The sequence below is a fragment of the Ranitomeya imitator genome, chromosome 5 (genome assembly GCF_032444005.1).
Source record: "Ranitomeya imitator isolate aRanImi1 chromosome 5, aRanImi1.pri, whole genome shotgun sequence".
NCBI classification, from domain to species: Eukaryota; Metazoa; Chordata; class Amphibia; order Anura; family Dendrobatidae; genus Ranitomeya; species Ranitomeya imitator.
Window position 1 is genome coordinate 65,584,710 of NC_091286.1, and position 27,502 is coordinate 65,612,211.

The window sequence follows — 27,502 nt, forward strand, 5'->3', positions numbered from 1 at the left end:
GGTATCTGCTGTCTCTGGCAACAGACCATCCTTCCACGTTGCCCCGGGGGGCTATTACCACTCCCATGTCGGAAATTGCTGTGATTGACTGATCAATTCTGACCAGCCAATTACAGTGATGTGACAAACTTAAAAGAAAAAAAAAATCAAGGTGACACTCTGTGATTGGTGCTGTCTGAGGCAGTCACAATGGATGGGGTGATGTCACCTCTGCTTATCAACCCTTGTAGCTAAACAATAGTTACCAACCAATCGGCGCCAAAAGGGTGTTTTTAAAATAGTGATCACAGATCTGCACGCCATCTTTTCCTCAGATCTGGCATGCAGAATGGTTGTGTAGTCCCTCCATACCTGACAGAGAAAGATAAATTATTGGCGGCAAGTGCGATCCTGCTGCATCTCCTATGATATGCTTCTGTGCTTTGTGCAGTCTGTGTGACCCACCTATGATCACATCAGCAGCAATTCCCAAATGCCTTTTCTAGCTCCGCCATCACCCCAAATCTCCCCCACTCCCAATCCCCCCACTACCCAATTGTATTTTTGGCAACTTTTTTTGCGGCTTTTCCTTCTGCATGCACTGAGCATTCGTGCTCGTCCCGTGGCCGCAGCACTCTGATCAGTATCCGCACCAATGGACACTTTCTTTTTTTAGTTATAAGTAAAGTAGCGAATGTCACAGTGTAAGTGACGTCCGATTTTCTTTTAGAAATAGTAGTAGTAATAGTGGTTAGCACAGAGTAGCTTTATAAATGGGGAGGTAGCATAATAGGGGAGAGTACGTCGCAGTGTTGGTGACGTCTGTTTTTCTCTTGAAGAAAAATAATACAGCAAAATAACTTTTTAGCTAGCGAATTATGGGATAAGGCATCGCAGTGCTAGTGATGTACATTTTTCTTTCGCTGAACAATAATGATAGTGTTGGTTAACTTCTTAGCTAGAACATTAGATGATCGGACGTTGCAGTGCTAGTGATGTACATTTTCTTTTGCACAAAAAAAATAGAATTATTCTTACCGTTAATTCGGTTTCTAGGAACCTTCCACGACAGCCACTTCGGAGGTTGTCTTCCCCGCCCTAATAGGGGACAGGAACACAAGAGGTTAAATACCCCTCCCCTTCCTGCACTGCCAGTGTTTTCCTGGACACAGTAGCATGTATAGTTACCACAAAAGTGCAGGAATCATCCAATAAGAATATCAGGTAGGGAGGGAAATTAGTGCTGTCGTGGAAGGTTCCTAGAAACCGAATTAACGGTAAGAATAATTCTATTTTCTCTTGTCACCTTCCACAACAGCCACTTCGGAGTAGTACCAACAGCTAATTTCTCTAGGGAGGGACTACAGCCTGCAGAACACGTCTGTCAAATGTTAAATCCCTATTGAAATTTAGCCGGTAATGTCTGGTGAACGTATGGATGGACGACCAGGTGGCGGCTCTGCATATCTGCTCTGATGAGGCATTCCCCCTCTCTGCCCACGATGTTGCCATTGCTCGGGTAGAGTGTGCTTTCAGAGAGGCAGGTGGATCCAGTCCCTGCGATGAATAAGCCAAGCAAATAGACTGTTTGATCCAGTTTGCGATGGTGTTTTTTGCCGCCTTCTTTCCCTTGTTTCGTCCCGAGAACTGAATGAATAAATTTTGATCAATTCGCCAGGTTTCAGTTTGTTGTAAGTAAAATAGGACCACCCTGCGAACATCCAAATTGTGGAAGGTCTGTTCTTTAGGGTTGGAGGGGTTTGGGCAAAAAGAAGGTAGTAGAATGTCCTGATCTCTGTGGAAATTCAAGACCACCGTAGGTAAAAAGGACTGGTCTAGTTTTAGTACAATGCTATCCGCAGTGACCGTTGGATAGGGTTCCTGTATTGACAGGGCCTGTAATTCACCAATACGTCTAGCCGTAGTGATTGCGACTAGAAAGACTGTTTTCAAAGTTAAGTTTTTTATGGTTATGGTATCCAGGGGTTCAAATGGATCCTGGGTTAGTGCGTTAAGTACAGTATTGAGGTCCCAGGAGGGTACCCTATTACGGAGTGTAGGACGAATTCTGGATGCGGCTGTCATAAATCGCTTGATCCAGCGGTGATTGGCTAGATTTGAGTCAAAAAAGCTACTAAGGGCCAATACTTGCACTTTGAGTGTGCTAGGGGTAAGGCCTATATCCAAGCCCTTCTGTAAAAATTGTAAGATCCTCGCTATATCAGGATTGAAGGGGTCTGGAACTTCTGGGAAGCACCAGGATGTAAATTTTTTCCAGACCTTAGTGTAGATGGCATTGGTTACCGCCTTTCTGCTTTTTTGAAGGTTCTGGATTACGTCATCTGAGAGTCCTTTAGCTTTTAAGATTGTGGCTTCCGTAGCCATGCCGCCAAGTTCAATCTGTTTAGGTCCGGATGTAGTAGGGGACCCTGGTGTAGGAGATCAGTCTTTTGAGGTAGAAGGCAGGGACCTTCCAGGGCCATATCTAACAGGGCGCCGTACCAACTCCTCCCGGGCCACAATGGGGCAATCAAGATTGTGGTCACTTCGTCTGTCCTGATTTTTTGCAGAGTTTTTGCCAGCATGGGAATAGGAGGAAAGGCATATGCAAGGTTGAATTTCCACTGGTGTGAAAAGGCATCTATTCCCTGTGCCTTGTCTCTGTGATGAAGGGAGAAAAATGTTTCTACCTTCGCATTTTGCCTGTTGGCGAATAAATCCACCTCTGGAGTACCCTATTTTTCGGTTAGGGACTGAAACACTGCTTGGTCTAGGGACCACTCTCCTGGATGAATGTCTTTCCTGCTGAGGAAATCCGCCTGAGTGTTGTCCAATCCCCTCAGATGTACTGCTGTGACCGATAGAAGGTTTTTCTCTGCCCAGAAAAATATTCTTGCAGCTACTTCTTTTAGAGAGGCATACTTTGTCCCCCCTGGTGTCGTAGATAGGCTACTGTGGTCATATTGTCCGAGTAAATACGAACGTGATGATTTTTTATCAGTGCAGATGATGCCTTTTGGGCCTCCTCCACAGCTTTCAATTCTCTTAGATTCGAGGAGCTGCTGCTGATGTTCGATGTCCATTGTCCCTGAAAGTGGAAACCCTCTACCACCGCACTCCAGCCTCTTTTGCTGGCATCTGAGCGGAGTGTTTTTAGGGGAAGGTGGTCCCAGCTGACCCCTCTCTGGAGATTTTGGTAATCTAGCCACCATTTTAGTGCTGATTTCACATGGCCAGGGAGAAGTATCTTCTGACTCAATGGAGTCTGTCGTCTCCTGGAATGTAGGAGTACATAAGTCTGGAGAGCTCATGTGTGAGCTTGGGCCCAGGAGGCCGATTGTATACATGCGGTCAGGGACCCTAGTACAGACATCGATTCTCTGAGGGTCGGTGCACGCTGGCCTCTGAACTTGGCTACCTTGCGGACAAGGTTGATTTGATGACCTTTGGGTAGAAAAGATGTTCTTACATCCGAGTCCAGTAGCACCCCCAGAAATTTCCTTCTTGTGGAGGGATGGACCTCTGATTTTTCCAGATTTGGGATCCAACCCAGGGTTTGTAATATCTCTAGGGACTTTGATACGTCTGTTTCCAGACGGGAGGCAGATGGAGCCATGATAAGCAGGTCGTCTAAATACGGGACTATGCATATTCCCTGTTGACGGATGAAGATTATCGCTTCCGCCATAATCTTTGTGAAAACCCGTGGGGCCGAAGAGATGCCGAAGGGGAGAACATTGAACTGGAAATGTTTGATCTGGTGACTCTTGGAGACTGCGAATCTGAGGAATTTCCTGTGCTCTGGATGGATTGGCACATGGTAGTAAGCATCCCTCAGGTCCACAGTCGCCATCATCCAACTTTGACCGATGAGGGGAATTACTGATTTGACTGTCTCCATTTTGAATCTCCTGTATCGGACTGATTAGTTTAAGGGTTTCAGATTTATGATAATTCTGTTTTTCACCGACGGCTTGGTTATCAGAAAAAGGCGTGAATAATGACCACGTCCTTCCTCTAACTTCGGCACCTGAGAAATCACATTTGATTGTATTAGTTTTTGAAGATCTTGTAACAAGGAGTTTTGGAGATCTGAGTTTTGAAGGGAGGTTATCTTTAAGCATTGTGGGGGTGGTCTCATGAATTCTATTTTTAATCCCTCTTGAATGGTACGAAGGACCCACTGATTTGTGGAGATGGTTTGCCACTCGGTGAAAAACTGTGAGAGTCGACCCCCGACCGGAGCACAGTCATTGCTTATCTGGGGTTTGCTGGGCCTGAGGGGCCAGGATATTTTTGCCCCTGCCTCCCTTAGGATAACTCCACCTTCCCGCTTTGCCTTTTCCTCTCTGCGAGGATTGGTCACGGGAGGGACGAAAAAAGCGTTTTTTGGGGATCTTCTGCTCAGGGAGAGATTTCTTTTTATCTGCCGCCTTATCCAAAATATCATCCAGAACGGGTCCAAATACATTATGACCCTGAAAGGGTATGCTATATAATTTGGACTTGGAGACAAAATCGCCTCCACAGGATTTTATCCAGAGTGCTGTCCTGGACGAGTTAGAGAGAACGTCAGCTTTCGCAGCTACTCGAACCGATTCAGCAGAAGCATCGGCTAGGAACCCCGTTACTTTCTGTAGCAAGGGTAGGGAGTCTAAAATCTCCTCTCTTGGGGTGCCTTGTGTCAAGTGATCCTCAAGTTTGCATAAGCAGATAAATAGAGATCTGGCCACGCAAGTAGAGGCTATATTAGACTTTAGCAGATTTGTGGAGGTGTCCCAGGACTTTTTTAATAAACTCTCTATTTTACGATCCATCGGATCCTTGAGTTGCGAAGAGCCCTCAAAGGGAAGGGCAGTTTTTTTAGTTACCCTGGACACCTGTACATCCACTTTCGGGGTCTCCCATAAGGAGTTATCCCCATCCAATGGGTACCGGTTTTTTAGTTCCGATGGTACAGTCAGACCTTTTTCAGGGAGGTCCCATTCATGCAGAATTAGATCTCGTAAATTCTTATGTACTGGAAACCCTTTTTGATTTTTGGGTTTAAGACCCTCAAACATCTCATCATGTACTGTGAGTGTAACTTCCTCATCCTCTACCCCCATGGTGCCTCTTACTAAACTGATTAGGTCACCCATGTCCTCAGAGTTAAAATAATATTTTTTGCTTTCTGATTTATAGGTGGGGGTAGAAGTGGAGCCTTCGTTTTCCCAGTTATCCTCTGAACCTGAGGACTGGATCTCTCCCGAGTCCGGGTCGGATTCTACTGGGGCTTTTTTCCTCTTTTTTGGGGGGGGTGGCTGAGGCACCGACATCTGTGAGAAGGTAGCCATAGAAGAATGGACCTCATCTTTAATGAGGGATCTCATGCTATCCAGCAGCGAGGGTTGTTCAGCGCGTAGGACCTCATCCGTACAGGATTGGCAGAGCTTTTTTCCGTATGTTGATGGGAGTTTGGTCGTACACACTTTACATTTGCGGCTTGACTTTTTAGGATCAGAAACCTTTTCTCCCTATGAGAGAGAGAGAGGGTTTGATAAGCCACTCAGAGGTATATAGCTACATCTATATATATAATTGTCTAAGGGTTTTTCCGTCTGTCTGTCTGTCCTGGAAATCCCGCGTCTCTGATTGGTCGAGGCCGCCAGGCCTCGACCAATCAGCGACGGGCACAGCGACGATGATGTCATAAAGGACGTAGACATCCCGCGTCTCTGATTCAGCGACGGGCACAGCATCGACGTAGATGTCATAATGGTTGCCATCGCGACGATGATGTCATAAAGGTTGCCTCAACCAATCAGCGACGGGCACAGTCTGCCGCGAATTCTGGAATCATCATTGTCCATATACTACAGGGACATGCATATTCTAGAATACCCGATGCGTTAGAATCGGGCCACAATCTAGTATACATATATACATGAATGCACATACGTATATAAGGGATAGCTGGCCCCGACACCTGCTACTTACTTTGGTAGGAGGGGGAACGCTGGCATCTGCAGATGCAGAGCAAGGGGGTCTGTCACCGTCCATGTCCGTCAGTTTGTAACAGTCAGACAGCTTACCTTGCTACCCGGATCTCTTTATAAAGGATCGGTGGTCCCAGCGCGATAGTGCTCCTCCCCCCACGTGTTGCCCAATTGGGGTAGGGTCCTGGAACGCCCTCGAAAACGCTGCTGTATGGCGTGTTTTGCTGCCCGGACGCTATTGCCGGCCGGCGTGCGCTCCATGGAACGCTTCCTGATTGAACCGGAAGTGACGTGCGTTAACCCGGAAGTAGTCAGGCCTCCGGCCACAGCCCGGGACGCACTCCACCTCCAGCGCTGCAGCCATGGGAGGAGGGAACCGGGGGGCTGCAGGAGGCCCCCGGCAAGCACGTCACCGCCCCGCATTACTCCCGAAGGGAGCGCCGGAGGGGCGGGAAGGTCCCGAGTCCCTCCGAAGGGAGGAGACGGGAGCAGCATTATTTGAGGAGGGAAGCCCGACCTCCATGCCGCCCGGCTTTCTCGGTAAGTGGAGCTCCATCGCCGGCCACGGCAGCCCCTTCAGAATCTCCTCATGCCCCACAGGGGACAGGAAAACACTGGCAGTGCAGGAAGGGGAGGGGTATTTAACCTCTTGTGTTCCTGTCCCCTATTAGGGCAGGGAAGACAACCTCCGAAGTGGCTGTCATGGAAGGTGACTAGAGAAAGAATAGTTAACGCAGAGTAAAATTATAGCTGGCGCAATAGGGGAGCGTATGTTGCAGTGTTACTGACATCCGTTTTTTCTTAGGCACAAAAATGAAAAATAGCATAGAGTAGCTTTAGATGTAGGACATTAGTGTAGTGAATGTCACATAAGTTTCTATAAAAAAAAAATTAAATTTTACTTCTACTGATTTTTCTCTTCATTTTTTTCTTCTAAATCTTTCCTTCCCACTTATTATAAATTCATCCACCAGTAAACCAAGAGTATTATTATCATTACTAAACTATGCCTCTAGATAATTCCTTGACGAGTGTTGTTTCCAAAATGTGGTCACTTTTTGAGGGTTTCCACCATTTAGGCACATCTGGAGAACTCCAAATGCATCATTGCGTCCGCACACTAATCAAAGTCTTGCCTCTAAAACGTCACTCCTTCCCTTCTGAGCCCGGCTGTGCACCAAAACAGTAGTTTTCTCACACATATAGGGTATCGACGTACTCAAGAGAAATTGAAAAACAAATTTTGGGGTCCATTTTCTTCTGTTACCCTTGTGAAAATAAAAATATGGGACTAAAATATTTGTGTGTGAAAAATTTGATTTTTTATTATCATGGCTCAACGTTCTAAAATTCTGTGAAGCACCTGTGGTTTCAAGAGGCTCACCGCACAGCTAGATACACTCCTTTAGGGGTCTAGGTTCCAAAAAAGGGTCATTTCTGGGGGGTTTCCACTGTTTAGGCACATCAGGAGCTCTCCAAACACTCCTTCAGTTCTAAGCCCTGCCATGTGCCTAAACAGATTTAACACAAAACTTCTGATGAATTTGTGGCCGGGAGTACAATTGTATACCTCCCCCAGTGAAACTGTCCAAATCTATAGGACAAATCAGGGAACTCCAAAATACATATAACACAAGAGAACGGAGTAAGAAAATCCCAAAAATCATATTCATAAAACAATATAAATTTTATTAGACCAATATAAACAAATTAGGTAACAATACAAAACAGGCACGTAGCCTTACTGAGGTGTAGAGGAAACCTATGGTATGCTAGAGGAATAGGGGGAAAAAAGGAAATTTTACATCCCAGGTGCTGCCTAGAGTGTGACAACCATACCAGAGACTTACGGATTCATTCCACAGCCCCATATATTGCAATAAAACAGCAGTAACAATATAATCATAAAGTGCCACAGTGCAAATCAATACAGCTACTGACAGTAACCAGGCAGCTTACCCATATGTATGGACGATTCCCCCGATTCCACAAGCGGCCCCCGTTCTCTTGTGTTACATGTGCCTAAACACCACATATTAGATACTGACATAATTAGAAGAAATTGCAAAACAAATTTTGTGGTTTATTTTCTCCTGTTACCCTTATGAAAATAAAAAAAGGTCCTAAAGTAATATATTTGTGAAAAAAAAGTAAAATGTTTATTTTTTTCCCTTCAAATTGCTATAATTTCTGTGAAGCACCTGAAAAGTAAAAAAAAAAATATTGAATGTGATATTTAAAACTTTGAGGGGTGCAGTTTTTAGAATGTTGCCACTTTTGGATATTTTCTGTCATATAGGCCCCCTCAGGTCATTACAAATGTGATGTGGTGCCTAAAAAATGGTTTTGTTAATTTTTTGGATTAAGGGCATAAAACTCAGAAGGTTGAAAACTGCTAAGTTTTTGCCAAATTTTCGATATTTTCACAAATAACAAAAGTCATATTGAACTAATTTTACCACTATCATGAACTACAATATGTATAAAAAATATTTTCAGAATCATTGGGATCCATTGAAGTGTTCCAGAGTTGTTACCTCATAAAGTAACACTGGTCAGATTGGAAAAAAAATGGCCATGTCAGGAAGGTGAAAACAGGCTTCAGAGTGAAGGGGTTAAACCAGATAGTTATGTCACACAATATAGTTAAATAACATTTACCACATGCCTATTTCACATTAGCATAATTTTTGAGACTTATTTTTAAAGAAATTAGTAGGGTTCAAATTTTCTCAGAATTTTTTCATTTTTCCAACAAAATTTAATTTCCAATTAAAATTAATCAATTTTTTTTTAGGTACCACTTACATTTAAAGTGACTTTGAGGGGCAAATGTGACAGAAAATACCCCAAAGTATTCACAGAAAATGTGGAAGAAAAAATTAAAATATTACATTTTCCCACAAAAATATTGTTTTAGCCCTAAATTTTGCAATTTCAAAAGGGTAACATGAGAACATTAACCATGCAATTTGTTGTGCACTTTCACCTGAGTACAACAATACCCCATATGTGATGCAAAACTACTTTTTAGGCACAAGTCAACGCTTAGAAGGGAAGCAGCGCCAATTGAATTCTGATCTCAATTTTGGCTGGAATAAATTTCGAATGCCATGTCACATTTTAAGAGCCCCTGACATGTCAAAACAGCAGAAATTCCTACAACTGACCCCATTTTGGAAACTACATTTCTTGAGGAATTCGTCTAGGGGTATAGTGAGCATTTTTAACCCTCAGGTGATTCACAGAATTGTATAACACTGACATGAGTCATCAGAAAATTACCATTTTTCCACTAAAATGTTGCTTTGGCCCCATGTTTTCAATCTTCAAAAGGGTTAATAGGATAAAATGGACCATGCAATTTGTTACTCAATTTTTTGAGAGTATGTCAATACCCTATATGTGGTCAAAAACAACTTTTGAGGCACAGTGAAAAGCTCAGAAGTTAAGAAGCACCATATTGGAGTTTAGATTTTTGCAGGAATGGTTTGAGCATGCCAAGTCACATTGGAAGGGCCCCTGATGTACCAAAACTGCAGAATCCTTTACAAGTGACCCCATTTTACAAACTAAATCGCTTAATGAATTCATCTAAGGGTGAGGTGTTTATATTGACAAGACAGGTGAGTCAGAGAATTTTATGCCATTGGGTAGTGAAGAGAAAATAAATTACTTTTTTATTATAAAAATGTTGTTTCAGGCCCAGATTTTACATTTCACGCTGGGCAATGGGTAAAAATGGCACCAAAATTTGTCGCAAAATAGTTTGCAGCTTCCATATTCAAAGTCCCCAAGTGCCAGAAGAGGCGTATCCCCCTCATATGTGACCCCATTACACCACTCTAGGAACTGATTCATTGACGATTTTGACTCCATGTGTGTATTCCATAAACAAGCAGCATTGAATGTTGCTGAGTGAAAATTGCAAATCTTTAATTGTAGTGCACATACATTGTGCCTAGCTCGTGCTTCTGGAGACACGCACCCCGTAAATTAAGTAACTCTGCAGGGTCTCAGAGAAAAACATACTATAATGGCCATCCGGAAAGGTGGGTCCCCCGCGAATTCTCCCCGCCTGCTGCTCTGGAGTGACAGGTCTCTGCTTATATGTGCATGTAGACAGACACTCCAGGTCAGTGGGCAGGGAGAAAAGGCCGGTGTCCCGCCTGTTCGACTACTTTACAGAGCATCTCGGCCCCCCAAAGGTTATGAAAATCTGCATGTAGCATGTATCCGCTGACAAGTTCACTTTATGTTACATTAGAGTTTTGATGCCTTCTATCATCTGATTATGTAACATGAATCCTAATTAACCCCTTCCCGACCTTTGACGCCACGTAGGCGTCATGAAAGTCGGTGCCAATCCGACCCATGACGCCTATGTGGCGTCATGGAAAGATCGCGTCCCTGCAGGCCGGGTGAAAGGGTTAACTCCCATTTCACCCGATCTGCAGGGACAGGGGGAGTGGTAGTTTAGCCCAGGGGGGGTGGCTTCACCCCCCCGTGGCTACGATCGCTCTGATTGGCTGTTGAAAGTGAAACTGCCAATCAGAGCGATTTGTAATATTTCACCTATTATAACGGGTGAAATATTACAATCCAGCCATGGCCGATGCTGCAATATCATCGGCCATGGCTGGAAACACTAATGTGCCCCCACCCCACCGATCGCCCCCCCAGCCCTCCGATCTGGCCGGTACACTGCTCCAGCTCCCCTCCGTCCTGTGCTCCGGCTCCCCCCGTGCTTTTGTCCGCTCCCCCCGTGCTCCAATCACCCTCCCCGTGCTCCAATCACCCCCCTGCACTCCGATCCACCCCCCGTACTCTGTTCCACCCCTCCGTGCTCCGTTCCACGCCCCCGTGCTCCGTTCAACCCCCCCGTGCTCCGATCCACCCCCCCATGCTCCGATCCCCCCCCCGTGCTCCTCCCCACCCCATCATACTTACTGATCCTGCCGGGGTCCGTCCGTCTTCTCCCCGGGCGCCGCCATCTTCCAAAATGGCGGGCGCATGCGCAGTGCGCCCGCCGAATCTGCCGGCCGGCAGATTCGTTCCAAAGTGCATTTTGATCACTGAGATAGATTATATCTCAGTGATCAAAATAAAAAAAATAATAAATGACCCCCCCCCCCTTTGTCACCCCCATAGGTAGGGACAATTAAAAATAAAGATTTTTTTTTTCCACTAATGTTAGAATAGGGTTAGGGTTAGGGCTAGGGTTAGGGTTAGGGGTAGGGTTAGGGGTAGGGTTAGGGCTAGGGCTAGGGTTAGGGGTAGGGTTAGGGGTAGGGTTAGGGCTAGGGCTAGGGTTAGGGGTAGGGTTAGGGGTAGGGTTAGGGGTAGGGCTAGGGTTAGGGGTAGGGTTAGGGCTAGGGTTAGTGGTAGGGTTAGGGTTAGGGTTAGGGGTAGGGTTAGGGGTAGGGTTAGGGCTAGGGTTAGGGCTAGGGTTAGGGCTAGGGTTAAGGTTTCGGTATGTGCACAAGTATTCTGGTCCTCTGCAGATTTTTCCGCTGCGGATTTGATAAATCCGCAGTGCTAAACCGCTGCGTATTTATGGCGGATTTACCGCGTTTTTTCTGCGCATTTCACTGCGGTTTTACAACTGCGATTTTCTATTTGAGCAGTTGTAAAACCGCTGCGGAATCCGCACAAAGAAGTGACATGCTGCGGAATGTAAACCGCTGCGTTTCCGTGCAGTTTTTCCGCAGCATGTGTACAGCGATTTTTGTTTCCCATAGGTTTACATTGAACTGTAAACTCATGGGAAACTGTTGCGGATCCGCAGTGTTTTCCGCAGCGTGTGCACATACCTTTAGAATTAGGCTATGTGCACACGGTGCGGATTTGGCTGCGGATCCGCAGCAGTGTTCCATCAGGTTTACAGTTCCATGTAAACATATGGAAACCAAATCCGCTGTGCCCATGGTGCGGAAAATACCGCGCGGAAACGCTGCGTTGTATTTTCCGCAGCATGTCAATTCTTTGTGCGGATTCCGCAGCGTTTTACACCTGTTCCTCAATAGGAATCCGCAGGTGAAATCCGCACAAAAAATACTGGAAATCCGCGGAAAATCCGCAGGTAAAACGCAGTGCCTTTTACCCGCGGATTTTTCAAAAATGATGCTGAAAAATCTGACACGAATCCGCAACGTGGGCACATAGCCTTAGGGTTAGGGTTGGAATTAGGGTTGTGGCTAGGGTTGTGATTAGGGTTACGGCTACAGTTGGGATTAGAGTTAGGGGTGTGTTGGGGTTAGTGTTGGAGGTAGAATTGAGGGGTTACCACTGTTTAGGCACATCAGGGGTCTCCAAACGCAACATGGCGCCACCATTGATTCCAGCCAATCTCGTATTCAAAAATTCAAATGGTGCTCCCTCACTTCCGAGCCCCGACGTGTGCCCAAACAGTGATTTACCCCCACATATGGGGTACCAGCATACTCAGGATAAATTGTGCAACAATTACTGGGGTCCAATTTCTCCTGTTACCCTTGTGAAAATAAAAAATTGCTTGCTAAAACATCATTTTTGAGGAAAGAAAAATGATTTTTTATTTTCACGGCTCTGCGTTGTAAACGTTTGTGAAGCACTTGGGGGTTCAAAGTGCTCACCACATATCTAGATAAGTTCCTTGGGGGGTCTAGTTTCTAAAATGGGGTCACTTGTGGGGGGTTTCTACTGTTTAGGCACACCAGGGGCTCTGCAAACGCAACGTGACGCCCGCAGACCATTCCATCAAAGTCTGCATTTCAAAACGTCACTACTTCAATTCCGAGCCCCGGCATGTGCCCAAACAGTAGTTTACCCCCACATATGGGGTATCACCGTACTCAGGAGAAACTGCACAACAAATATTGGGGTCAAATTTCTCCTGTTACCCTTGGGAAAATTAAAAAATTCTGGGCTAAATAATTATTTTTGAGGAAAGAAAACGTATTTATTATTTTCACGGCTCTGCATTATAAACTTCTATGAAGCACTTGGGGGTTCAAAGTGCTCACCACACATCTAGATAAGTTCCTTTCGGGGTCTAGTTTCCAAAATGGGGTCACTTGTGGGGGGTTTCTACTGTTTAGCCACATCAGGGGCTCTGCAAACGCAACGTGATGCCCGCAGAGCATTCCATCAAAGTCTGCATTTCAAAACGTCACTACTTCAATTCCGAGCCCCGGCATGTGCCCAAACAGTAGTTTACCCCCACATATGGGGTATCACCGTACTCAGGAGAAACTGGACAACAAATATTGGGGTCAAATTTCTCCTGTTACCCTTGGGAAAATTAAAAAATTCTGGGCTAAATAATTATTTTTGAGGAAAGAAAACGTATTTATTATTTTCACGGCTCTGCATTATAAACTTCTATGAAGCACTTGGGGGTTCAAAGTGCTCACCACACATCTAGATAAGTTCCTTTTGGGGTCTAGTTTCCAAAATGGGGTCACTTGTGGGGGGTTTCTACTGTTTAGCCACATCAGGGGCTCTTCAAACGCAACGTGACGCCCGCAGAGCATTCCATCAAAGTCTGCATTTCAAAACGTCACTACTTCACTTCCAAGCCCCGACATGTGCCCAAACAGTGGTTTACCCCCACATATGGGGTATCAGCGTACTCAGGAGAAATTGGACAACAACGTTTGGGGTCAAATTTCTCCTGTTACCCTTGGGAAAATAAAAAATTGCAGGCTAAAAGATCATTTTTGAGAAAATATTTTTATTTTTTTTATTTTCATGGCTCTGCGTTATAAACTTCTGTGAAGCACTTGGGGGTTCAAAGTCCTCACCACACATCTAGATTAGTTCCTTTGGTGGACTAGTTTCCAAAATGGGGTCATTTGTGGGGGATCTCCAATGTTTAGGCACACAGGGGCTCTCCAAACGTGACATGGTGTCCGCTAATGATTGGAGCTAATTTTCCATTTAAAAAGCCAAATGGCGTGCCTTCCCTTCCGAGCCCTGCCGTGCGCCCAAACAGTGGTTTACCCCCACATATGGGGTATCAGCGTACTCAGGACAAACTGGACAACAACATTTATGGTCCAAATTCTCCTATTACCCTTGGCAAAATAGGAAATTCCAGGCTAAAAAATCATTTTGAGGAAAGAAAAATTATTTTTTATTTTCATGGCTCTGCGTTATAAACTTCTGTGAAGCACCTGGGGGTTTAAAGTGCTCAATATGCATCTAGATAAGTTCCTTGGGGGGTCTAGTTTCCAAAATGGGGTCACTTGTGGGGGAGCTCCAATGTTTAGGCACACAGGGGCTCTCCAAACGCAACATGGTGTCCGCTAACAATTGGAGCTAATTTTCCATTCAAAAAGTCAAATGGCGCGCCTTCCCTTCCGAGCCCTGCCGAGTGCCCAAACAGTGGTTTACCCCCACATATGAGGTATCGGCGTACTCCGGAGAAATTGCCCAACAAATTTTATGATCCATTTTATCCTATTGCCCATGTGAAAATGAAAAAATTGAGGCAAAAAGAATTTTTTTGTGAAAAAAAGTACTTTTTCATTTTTACAGATCAATTTGTGAAGCACCTGAGGGTTTAAAGTGCTCACTAGGCATCTAAATAAGTTCCTTGGGGGGGTCTAGTTTCCAAAATGGGGTCACTTGTGGGGGAGCGCCAATGTTTAGGCACACAGGAGCTCTCCAAACGCGACATGGTGTCCGCTAACGATGGAGATAATTTTTCATTCAAAAAGTCAAAAGGCGCTCCTTCCCTTCCGAGCCTTACCATGTGCCCAAACAGTGGTTTACCCCCACATATGAGGTATCAGTGTACTCAGGAGAAATTGCCCAACAAATTTTAGGATCCATTTTATCCTATTGCCCATGTGAAAATGAAAAAATTGAGGCTAAAAAATTTTTTTGTGAAAAAAAAGTACTTTTTCATTTTTACGGATCAATTTGTGAAGCACCTAGGGGTTCAAAGTGCTCACTATGCATCTAGATAAGTTCCTTGGGGCGTCTAGTTTCCAAAATGGGGTCACTTGTGGGGGAGCTCCAATTTTAGGCACACGGGGGCTCTCCAAACGTGACATGGTGTCCGCTAAAGAGTGGAGCCAATTTTTGATTCAAAAAGTCAAGTGGCGCTCCTTCCCTTCCAAGCCCTGCCGTTTACCCAAACAGTGGTTTACCCCCACATATGAGGTATCAGTGTACTCAGGACAAATTGGACAACAACTTTCGTGGTTCAGTTTCTCCTTTTACCATTGGGAAAATAAAAAAATTGTTGCTAAAAGATAATTTTTGTGACTAAAAAGTTAAATGTTCATTTTTTCCTTCCATGTTGCTTCTGCTGCTGTGAAGCACCTGAAGGGTTAATAAACTTCTTGAATGTGGTTTTGAGCACCTTGAGGGGTGCAGTTTTTAGAATGGTGTCACTTTTGGGTATTTTCAGCCATATAGACCCCTCAAACTGACTTCAAATGTGAGGTGGTCCCTAAAAAAAAATGGTTTTGTAAATTTCGTTGTAAAAATGAGAAATCGCTGGTCAAATTTTAACCCTTATAACTTCCTAGCAAAAAAAAATTTTGTTTCCAAAATTGTGCTGATGTAAAGTAAACATGTGGGAAATGAAATTTATTAACTATTTTGTGTCACATAACTCTCTGGTTTAACAGAATAAAAATTCAAAATGTGAAAATTGCGAAATTTTCAAAATTTTCGCCAAATTTCCGTTTTTATCACAAATAAACGCAGAATTTATTGACCTAAATTTACCACTAACATGAAGCCCAATATGTCACGAAAAAACATTCTCAGAACCGCTAGGATCCGTTGAAGCGTTCCTGAGTTATTACCTCATAAAGGGACACTGGTCAGAATTGCAAAAAACGGCAAGGTCTTTAAGGTCAAAATAGGCTGGGTCATGAAGGGGTTAAAATGGTTTCGGATAAATGTATAAATAATATATATACTTCATTTTTCTAGCCCATGCCATACTAAGTTTATGTGTGAGGTTATGGCATCGATGATCTATATTATACATATACACATCTAATCTTTGTGTAGGAAACATTATTGTTTATGGTAATGGGGTTTTCTGCCAGCGCTGTGCTATTGGGAGAATCTCAGAGGACAATTATGTGAGACTGTAATAGAAGCAAATGCACTTTGAAGAAATTTGTCAGACTTAAAGGCTACAAAGGGAATTTTCTAATGTGATGCTTCAGATTAAGGTGAGTTTTTGCATAATTCATATTCATGGTAAATCATGGCTTTAAAGAAGAAAACATTTTTGTGGACTTAATGTTCATACCCTTCATTTCATTGTTGAGGCTGCAGGATTATAAATTAAATAGGGGTAAAGGGAGCCGCCTGCATGGATCTGCAGCACAAGTGTAGATTAAGGCAAAGGAGGATTTCTTATTCCCTATTATAGATAAGGTGAATTTGACAGAGTCTTTGCATATCTCCCCCCGAAAGCACGACTAATAAAATAATGGAATTACTCTAAACATGTTGCTTAAAAATATACTTCTTGGTTTGATAGAACTCTAGTAACCTCATTTCTATTTATTTATCTGGAATAGTTACAAAAAAGAGGTAAAGATATACACAATAGCCAAACTTTCTCTTAAAGATTTCACCAGGTTTCTCCCATATAAAGTACAGCCACCACCATTAGGGCTTTTTTTTCTTTTTTACAGAATAATGGAATGCTGAAAAAAGTCCCCAACCTAGTCTGCAGACAACAAAAATAGCTTTTATTATACATAATCCAGTCTTATAAGCTTCTCTGGTCATGATCCGGCACCTCCTCTCTTCTTGCGTTAGCAGTCATCCCTTCCTGCTTTGTCTAGATGATGCATCCTACGTCATCCACACAGTGTCACCATTGCTTTCTTGTGTAGGTGTGAGCAGATGACCCAGAAATAAAGCCAGCGAATATGCACTGCAGTACTTTGCTCAGTCCTCGGCAGGGCAGATACACGTGCGCCTGCGCTGGAGCGCGACTGCGGACACTGTGTGGATGACGTAGGATGCATCATCTACATGAAGCAGGGAAGAAGGAGGCACCGGATCACCAGAGACGCCCATTAGACCACACCGCCCCAAAACACCTGTGAGTATAAAAAAAATGTGTTTTTTTGGATCTGCAGACTAGATTGAGGACTTTTGTACAGCACTCCAGTATGTTTAAAAAAAACCTTATGGTAGTGGCTGTACTTTATATGGAGAAAACCTGGTGACAGGTTCCCTTTAAAGCAAAAATACAATAAAATACACATAATTTGAAATATAGGGTACTGTGCAAAGCTCAATGTTTAATTTTATCCTTTTAAATATTGAAATGTATCTGTCCAGACTGTGGATGATGCAGATCTTTCCCTCCTCCCTCAGCAGGAAGACACAGCACAATCTCATTTATGAAACAAACATTAAACTGATTTATAAGGAATCCCTTATCGTTCCAAGCATTTGAGAATCACCTCCTGAAGCAAAATGTCAGCAACACGAGTACAGTATACATAGATAAAAGATAGATGACAAAGATTAAAAAAATTAATCTCTGGTGCTGATTAACATCCCCACATACCATTGGTGCAATTTGGGCAGCCACACATGGGTTTAAAAGGTAAGGGGGCCCATTTCCATCTAGAAAGCAGGTATAATTGTACATTATTATGCGCTATTTCACAGAAAAGAAACAATATATTATTCTTGCACAGGGGCCTTCTTTTTGTTATTTTCTTTTCTTATTGGAGTGCTGATCTCTGTGTAAGAGAAGATGACAGCGATACTGAAAAACCCCAGCGCTGTGCATTATTGGTGCAAGAAGGCTGCCACCTACTGTTCTGATGGACCATGCGGAACTAATGAGAAGAGGAAGAGTTGCAGGAGGGACAAGATTGGATGTAACACTGACTGAGGTGCCTTTGATGAAAACATTCCTCAATATAAAGGGTCTGCGTGCCAAACCAAAGCAGGTTTTGGTGCAAAGGAGAGGGCGGTCCAGACATTCTCAGAAGGAGACACTGCAGCCAGTATTACAGGTCTGATCGAGAAGCCCGAGTCAGTTGTTTGCTGTCCGGTTCCAGAAAGGACACCAGTGGCACCAAGTGAGACAGAGTTCAGACTACGCCAGTCAAGCATCGAAGACCCAATCTGCGCCAATCAAGGCCCAGAGCCCCAACTATGCAAGTCAAGGCCCGAATCCCAGACCTGCACTAGGCAAGTACCAGAGTCCAGACAATGCTGGTCAAGTGCCAGAACCAGCCCAGCCCTGCTTTCCCTGGACCTGGAGGATGCTCGATGTCAGTCAAATACTAAGATCCGTGAGGAGACTCTGCCCAGAAAAGGACGTTTGTGGTAATGAATGTGAAACACGAGTGAGCAGGGCTGTCACTTACAGCACCAACCTATGCTACAGAGGTTGTAGTGGGCAGAGGCAACAGACCGAGAGGGGTCAATTAAAGTGAAGGAGGCCCAGTGTGCTTTGGTGGACTTTGTCAGGAGGACTTGAGGTCTTTCCGCATAGTTGTTCCCACAAGAAAATATATGGAGGCACACTACAGAGATCTTTCTAATGATCTTTTTCCCCCAAGTCAGCAATGATGACAAGGGGGCATCCTCTCTGACTAGACGAAAGAAGATTTAATCATCAACGACTGCAATTCTTTACTGTAAAGGCACTGAGATTATGTATTCTCTGCTGTAAAAGCAGTGAAACTATGGAACTCTCCGCCACATGATGTTGTAATGACTGATTTGCTAAAAAAGTAAAAGGAGGGCCTGGATGCCTTTCTTGAGCAAAATATAATCTTACAGGTTATGGGTACTAGATTCAGTGATAGGACGTTGATCCAGTTAACTAGTCTGATTGATGTATGTTGAGGCAGGAAAGAATTTTTCCTCCTCATGTGGGGCAATTAGCATCTGCCTCATGGAGTTTTTGCCTTTCTCTGGATCAACATGTTGGGGTACAGGCTGAACTCTAAAGACTTATGTCTTCTTTCAACCTTGAAACTATAAACAATGAACAGAGTAGAACACATTGGCTTTGTGCACTGTTTAGTGGCTTCTGCTGAGAGCTGAAGCTCAGCTCCTATTCTTTTCAATAGTAGCTGATCCGCAGTACCTGACAACAGCCACTAGCAGTGTACGGAGCAGCGCCATACAGTTAAATCTGGCTGATGTTTGACCTGATAATGGACGATTTGTGGGGATGTCAGGTTAAAGACCACACATCAATCTTATATTAATTACCTATCCCGAGGATAGGTCATCGATATATAAGTAGTGGACAACCCCTTTAATATTATATTTTTTCAAGTTTGATGTTTACTATTCCTATATACTGAGACAAATGCAATCCTTGTGCCCTGTAGTTAATACTTGTGCTGTAGCCTTGTGACATTCACTGCCTATAAATGGAGATAATTTAATGACATTCTCTTGACTATAAAGAATCCCATTTGTATGAAAATGACTGTAACGTGACGGAAGGTGTTATAACTTGGTTAATGTACTGCAGCTGTTCGAAACAGATGAAAAATAATAATAGTTATATAATAGAGCAGTTTAGCAGAGATGTGGCTAATACAATTCTGTGCAAACTCTGCTTCTTATTTCTTGTGTCTAGTGAACAATTATTGCATATATTTATAAAAATATAAGTTTTTCTTCACTATGATCTCTATTTCATAGCAAATATTTAACCCCTTACAGACCATAAATACTTTTTTTATAATATCGCTCATTAAGAGGCCTTATTCTTCACACTGTAAAAAGGCAACACTGGGAAATAAGTAAATAGCGCCCTCTGACAAGCATAAATGCAGTAGGTGTCAGCTGTATATTACTGCTGGCTCCTTGCTGAATTGTCATCGATCGGTTTTAGCAATGATCGTGACCATTTAGCCCTCCCCCATAAGCATCTGTCAATTGTGACAGTGGCATCTAGAGGGTTAACAGAGGAAAGGGGCTCCCTCTTTAACCATATTGGAACTTGGCAATTTGGGGAGGTCCCAATAGTTGTCATGGCAACCCAAGGCCAAGAATACCAGACCAGCGAATAAACCTGGGACAGTACATGGAAGTCTCATAGTGGAACTAAGTAAAACATGTAGTTTTTAAGAAAGTTAATAAAAGTGTAAAAAAAACTCCCAAAATTGTTTTACAAATGAAAAAGGACAGCTTTTATGTAAAAGCAACAATAAACAAAAAAGTACACAAATGGTATTGTGCGGCATGACCTGATCTATAAAACTGGTACATTAGCTAACCCTTAAGGATGAACACCATTAAACAAATTTTTTAAAAACACTCCAAAAATGTAACACTTTCTTCATACTAACAATACACATACAAAAAAATGGGATAAAAAACAATCAAAAAGTCATATTTAAAAAAATTGTATTAGAGATAACTTAGGAGCATGCAAAAATAAAGCCTTCATATGGCTCTGCCGGCAAAAAAAAAATCAGAATATAGTTGGTGATGCAAAAACAAATTACATTTTAATTAAATATTGTATTTAGTGTGTAAATGAAGGTAAGCATAAATAAAGTTATGTAAATCTACTTTAACCGTACTGACAGGAACAACAAAGACTTCTTATCATTTATTCTGCATGATGAATGGTATTAAAAATCAAAATCAAAAATTGCTGGTTATTTTTTTTCGTTCTGCATGTAACATTACTTTTTGGTTTAGGAAAAATCAGGACATTTATAAAATTGCTCTTTTTTCTAAATCTTCAGCAATTTTTTATGAAAATATTTGAAAACACAAAACATTTCAACCTAAGTTTATCACTAACCTAAAGTACAATATATATATAAAAAAAAAAAAAATCTCAGAATCACTTGGTTAATTTGAAGAATTTCAGAGTTATTAACACAAAATTACAAATTTATAATTTGAAAAATGGTATTTGGTCATTTAGGCTAAAATTGGCTCTGTCGCTACATACTTAAAGGAATGGTCCATTACCTATAATTACTGTGTACAGGAATATGAAGACAGAGTACAGAGATCTTTCAGATGACCTTTAACCCCTAGCCACTTTTGTAATTTGCTTTTTTATTTTAAAGTCCATTAAAATTCACCCTATACAGCTAATCACTATATCTGTTTTTATTTACTTTACTTCCTTTGATGTTTTGTTTCAGGTGAGTCTCAAACAGAATTTCACAAGTAGTACTAGTGTCACTCACCCTGCTTCTATCACCGAACCCTGATGACAATTCAAATGAGGGCAGTGGCAGAAGCTCTGCAAATGTGAACAGCAAGAACCACAGAGCTCAGTGATTAGCTGCAGAGGTGATTTGTGCTCTAGTCATGATGTCATCACTACAGCCATCACACAAAGACTGAAGCAACAGTGGAGAATTGTTACTAATGCCAAAAAGTGAAAGTACCTTCTATGCTATTTTATATGTATAATTGTGTTTTGGGCCCACTTTTGTTAAAGTGGTAGACCTATTTAAGGCAGTCCAGTGTAGTGTTGCCGACCGACCAGAAATACCAGGGCAGTCCATAAAAATAGGGCGCTTTTTTCCATGTACATAAAAGGCGCCCGTGATTTTTTTGAAGCTGAATAAACTTTTAAACATTACTTTTATTATAATTATCATAATATTAAGGTCACAATGAATTCAGTTGATGTCTTAAAATCAGAATTATGGACTATAGACAAAGATCACTTACAATCATAGGGATTTATTATTACTTTTCAATTTATCCGTAAAAAAAAATTGTCAGTTAGTGATTCTTTTTGGTAAGCGGTCCAGAAAAAAAAATCAAAAGTCATGTTGGCAACCCTAGTCCAGAGTCAGGTTAAAGAATCAATGCATTGTGCATTCTCATTGCCTGCTGAACTCATCCTGCAACTGGTCTTCTATCTGTACCTTGGCTAATGACTGGTCATCAAGACCCAATTTAGACAAGAATATAGAGGGGCATAATCATGCTCCCAGTAGAAAGAGACTTTAAGTCAGCTTTGATGGAAAGCATTAGTGAGAGGCAGCATAAGAGGAGACTTACTAAATGACAAGCAAGTGTAGACAAGTGTAGCAGGCACACTGCCCAGTCAAAAAGTCAGTACCATACACTCCATCAGCGCCAATTGTCAAGTGCTCAACAGCAGAGGTAGATAGCAAAGAGTGAAGTCTGGCAACATGCAAGATTTGGTTTAAAAAAGAAAATAGGTGTGTAATCTCATGCCATCTACCACAGAACTCCTGCAGATAATTACTGACCCAAGTGTTTTGTGCTGCAGATGCAAGCATCACTGCTGAAGTCAGTAACTGTCTGCAGTGGTCATGTGGGTAAATGACACATGATATGCTGCAAGAAACTAAGCAGAAAACACCATCAGAACAGTGAGGGATTAAATGAGGGAGTAATATTTGTTTGTTTATTTTTTAATTGCAAAACATGTTCGGTAGATGGTGGTATGTAGGAAGTCAGCAAAAAAGTGGGTCAAAGCCCACTATATAATCTTTCACAATGTACTGTAGAGTATCAGCAATAGAGAAGATGTAAAAATTAAGTTTTATTTAAAACTTGGAGGGGAAGTGAGGGTAGCAAATGCACAATAAAATAAGGAGACCTCATTCCTCTTCTATTTGTAGTTGTAGGCTGAGTACATAAATATCTACATGTGGTGAAGTATATAGCAACAGATACCATTGTACATATATATCAGACAATTTACAATCCTGCAAACACACTAACTGGATTAAACCCTACTAACTCATAATCCACAAAAGAGGCACAGAGAATGGTTGTCCCCACAGGGTAGTTAGAGAGGCACAGCTTGACTGTGGTCAAGACAACTCAACCCTAGTAGAACCACCATACGTCACAATTGCATGTGTCAATGTAGGGACATAATAACATGAGTAAGACATAGAAGTCCACCCAGATAATAAAATATATAGTAAGTAGATATCACGTCCCTGGGACGTGCAGGGCCTCAATCTTAAGGGTCAGATATGGACTACCTTTGTCTGCGTAGGAGTCTTTGGGCTTTAGTTCTGCCAGCCATTATAGATTCTTTTAGGGCCAGCTTACCTACTCCTTTTCTCCTGGAGGATATCAGCATAACCGTGATGACCTCCTATACATGACGTGGGACCACTCCATTTTAATACATACCGTATATACTCGAGTATAAGCCGAGATTTTCAGCCCATTTTTTTAGGCTGAAAGTGCCCCTCTCAGCTTATACTCAAGTCATTGTCCCAGGGGGGTCGGCGGAGGAGGGGGAGCGGCGGCTGTGACATACTCACCTGCTCCTGGCGAGGTCCCTGCATCTCCGGTCGCTGACAGCTTCTTCCAGCGTTGAGCGGTCACATGGTACCGCTCATTTCAATAATGAATATGGATCCGACACCACTCCCATAGGGGTGGAGACGCATATTCATTACTGTAATGAGCAGTAACGGTGACCGCTCAACGATGGAAGAAGCTGTCAGCACACGGAGACCGGAGATGTAGGGTCTGTGCCAGGAGCAGGTGAGTATAATGGGGAGGGGAAGCACTGCGTGATATTCACCTCTCCTCGTTCCGGGCGCCGCTCTGTCTTTCGCATCCTCTGCAGTGACGCTCAGGTCAGAGGGCGCGATGATGTGGTTAGTCCATGCCCTCTGCCTGAGCGTCAGTGCAGAGGACGCGGAAGACACAGCGGCATCGGAACAAGGACCGGTGAGTACTGCAAGTGTCGGGGGCCTAAGCGACGAGAGGTGAGTATGTAATTTTTTTTCAATAGTAGCAACAGCATATGGGGAAATATCTCTATGGAGCTTCTTATGGGGCCATATTCAATGTTTGTGCATCACTATATGGGGCAAATATCTCTATGGATCATCTTATGTGGCCATAATCAACGTTTGTGCAATATATGGGGCAAATATCTTTATGGAGCATCTTATGGGGCCATATTCAATGTTTGTGCAGCACTATATGGGGCAAATATCTTTATGGAGCATCTTATGGGGCCATATTCAATGTTTGTGCAGTACTATATGGGGCAAATAACTCTATGGAACATCTTATGGGGCCATAATCAACGTTTGTGCAGTACTGTATGGGGCAAATGTGTCTATGGAGCATCTTATGGGGCCCATCATGAACTGTATGGAGCATCTTATGGGGCCCATTATTAACTATATGGAGCATTATATGGGGCTCCTGATTCAATATGGATATTCAAAAATACTTAACCTACTGATATCTCAATTAATTTTACTTTTATTGGTACCTATTTTTATTTTTGAAATCTACCGATACCTGCTGCATTTTCCACCCTAGGCTTATACTCGAGTCATTAAGTTTTCCCAGTTTTTTTGTGGCAAAATTAGGGGGGTCGGCTTATACTCGGGTCGGCTTATGCTCAAGTATATACGGTATGTTATTATCTGGGTGGATTTCTTTGCCTTACTCATGTTATTATGTCCCTACAGTAACTCAAGCAATTGTGATGTATGGTGGTTCTATTAGGGTTGAGTTGTCCTGACCACTGTCAAGCTGTGCCTCTATAACTGCCCTGTGGGAACAACCATTCTCTGTACCTCTTTTGCCGATTGTGAGATAGTAAGGGTTAAACCAGTTAGTGTTTGCAGGACTGTAAATTGTTGTCTGATATATGTACAGTGATATCTATTGCTATATGATTCACCACATGTAGATACTTATGTACAGAGCCTACAACTAGAAATAGAAAAAGAGCAAGATCTCCTTATTTTATTGAGCATTTGTTACCCTCACTTCCCCTCCAAAGGTAGCTCTCTTTTAACTTATTATTTAAATAAAAGTAAATTTTTATATCTTCTCTATTGCTGATACTGTAGATGGTATGTATCAAAGTAACATCCACATGAACGCTAAAACACAAGGTTTCCCAGCAAAACATCACATTGCCTCCACCAGTTGACTCTTTCTGTTGCATCCAGGTGCATTCAGGACAATCATTTTTAAGGCTAGTATGACCAGCTCTGGACAGCCTCATAGCCATAAATGAAACTGGTAATTTTGGGTCAGGAGACCCGTTGATGGTCCAGAAATTGTGGTCTATACTTGGACTGTAAATATTAGACATGTTAAACTGGTCTTAGATTTAAAAGTAATGGTATCCATATATTTATTTTATGTTATGAACACAGCTATTACCAGGTACTTAAAAATAAAAGTAATAGTCATGCACTGTACCTTTTAGAAAAAACTCATTCAATTTCCTTTTGTATATTTTGTAGTCAATATCCAAAAACACACAGAAGATTATGCGATCTATCTGAAAATAAAAAAAAAAGGGTAAAAAATGTTAGGAATCAATGGTAATACTTAACTAATTATTTCCAATAGACATAATCACCTTAACCTGACATTCCAGATTATTTCTCTTCTCTTATAAATAACCAGTTGTATACTCAGGGGAGAATTAAATGAAATAAATAATCCTTCCCTGACATTTCCTTAAATAATCTTCTATACGAGTTCCTGCAAGGCAAGCAATTCTCATCTCATATATAATTATTTGCACAATACTAATCATGGAAACGCAGGAAGAGGATGTTATACGTTTCCCTGATAAATGCACAGAACGCAAATACAATAAATTATTCATGCAAATGTAGTAAGCAAATTTAAAACATTTTGTTAATTTATGGGGTATTATTTTTAAATTCCCGCCAGTGCTGTAGATAGTCATCCAGCACAAATGAAAATATGGAAATTCATTTAGAGAAAAGCGAGTCCTGAGACTCAGAACTCATTAGATACTCGGAGAATAAGCAATTCAAAATATAGCATCATATTCATCAAATTATTAATTTTAACATCTTCTCTGTTCAATATATCTAAATAGATTTTAGCTATATTTCACTAATTCACCAGCAGGGACTTCCAGAAATATGTTCCCAATAGTCTTTACAACATGAATCATATGTACAGTGTATTATCAGAGTTTTAATATCAGCTGTATTTTTTTTTCTTTTCAACCTTTATTACTCAGCTACATATAAACTAAGCTTATTGTATCATAGCAAGGAAAAAATATCCATGTACAGAACATTAAAGAATTACTCCTCCTCCTCCTGTTTTTATCCTCTTAATATATTGCAGTCATCATTTTATATATCACTGTGTACTTACAATTGCTCATTTTGCCTTTCTACCAAGCTAATACGTCTCTTTTCCGTTGGTTCCATGACATCACGTGATTAGAAAACAGAGTAGCTGAATCCCTCTAAGCTCTATCTAGAAACAGGAGGTCAATTTTCCTGCATGAGTCATAAGTCACTGCAAAAGTCCATGGCAGGGGGATGAGGGAGCATCTGGGTCAGGAGCTGAAAAGGGTAATGATTCATGCTGGGACAAGAGACTTCCTGTTTCTACATAGAGCAGAGAAAAGAGAAGCACTAACAGGGTAGAAAGGCAAAATGATCTATTGTAAATACATAGTGCAATATAATGTGAGGATTGCAAAATATTAAGAGGATAAAAACTTTGATGGAAGCGCTTTTTTAAAGGGCGGCTCATTAGCTGAAGCCTTTACTATTTTGTCAGAGTTGATGGAATATCGATGAGTGGCAGCTCATTGATGTCATTCTCCTGGAATTCAGACAACGATGGATTATTGATATTTAATTATATCATCACCTGCTGTCACTACAACAAAAAGTTAGCGAGGGTCCTACATTTTTCTCTACATATCTTCCAAGATTGGGGGCCATGTAGATGTACCAAACACCTAGCGAAGGTGGCTGCACCCAGAGTGATTGCACTAACAAAATAAGAAAAAAAAAAGAAAAAAAAAAAAAATATATATATATATATATATACACTGTATATACATATGTATATGTATGTATCTTGGGTCCTCAGTATATAATAATCATTATCATGATTTCAGCCATATATTTACACTGATGCCCGTATGACCTTTTCTCCCTCCTTCTCTCTCCCCCCTTTTTCTTCCTTCTTTAGCTTCTCTTTTTCACATACGCTCACTCTGATCGTGTGATTTGAGTATAAGTTGACTGTTTGATTGTCTATGCTGTTCCCATTTATGGATGCATGTACGTTTGTACCTATGGATATATATATAATTTTTTCCTCCATTGTTTCCACAGTTTGCTCACTTGAACACAAGCATCCTTTATCATCCACGCATTTTATTATTCTGTTTTTTCAACTTTGCTATCCTTCATGACCATAGACGCTTTATTTTCAGCGAATATCATTTTTGTTACATTTGAAATAAATATAGCATTTATGTTTTGTCTAGATAACCTTGATAAAGGCTGATGTATTCTGAAACATTGGGTTCTGTTTTCCATACCAAGGGTGTCCACAATAAAACACATCTTCCACCTTTAATTACATGGTTGTGCCAAAAGATTCTTCTTCTACTATCCTTAGGATAGGTCATCGATATCAGATTGGTGGATGTGCAACACCTGGCACCCCCTGGTAGATCAGCTGTTCCCGATGCCAGCAGTGGCAGGACGTGCTTATCTGTGGAGTGTAACAACACAGTTACGTCAACTCTAAAGTGGCTGCCGAACAAGAGAGGATGTGAATTTCCCAACTGC

General features: G+C 42.0%; 1 protein-coding gene across 6 annotated transcripts in view; it reads right to left on the minus strand.

Moving 5' to 3' along the window:
- MACROD2 (mono-ADP ribosylhydrolase 2) overlaps positions 1-27,502 on the minus strand; it is a 2,991,260-nt gene that overhangs the window by 269,400 nt on the left and 2,694,358 nt on the right. For all 6 annotated transcript variants that reach the window (XM_069768762.1, XM_069768759.1, XM_069768757.1 and 3 more), the window contains exon 9: positions 25,119-25,200. In XM_069768762.1, coding sequence (XP_069624863.1) covers positions 25,119-25,200 — 82 coding nt within the window. The remainder of the gene's footprint in view (positions 1-25,118; positions 25,201-27,502) is intronic.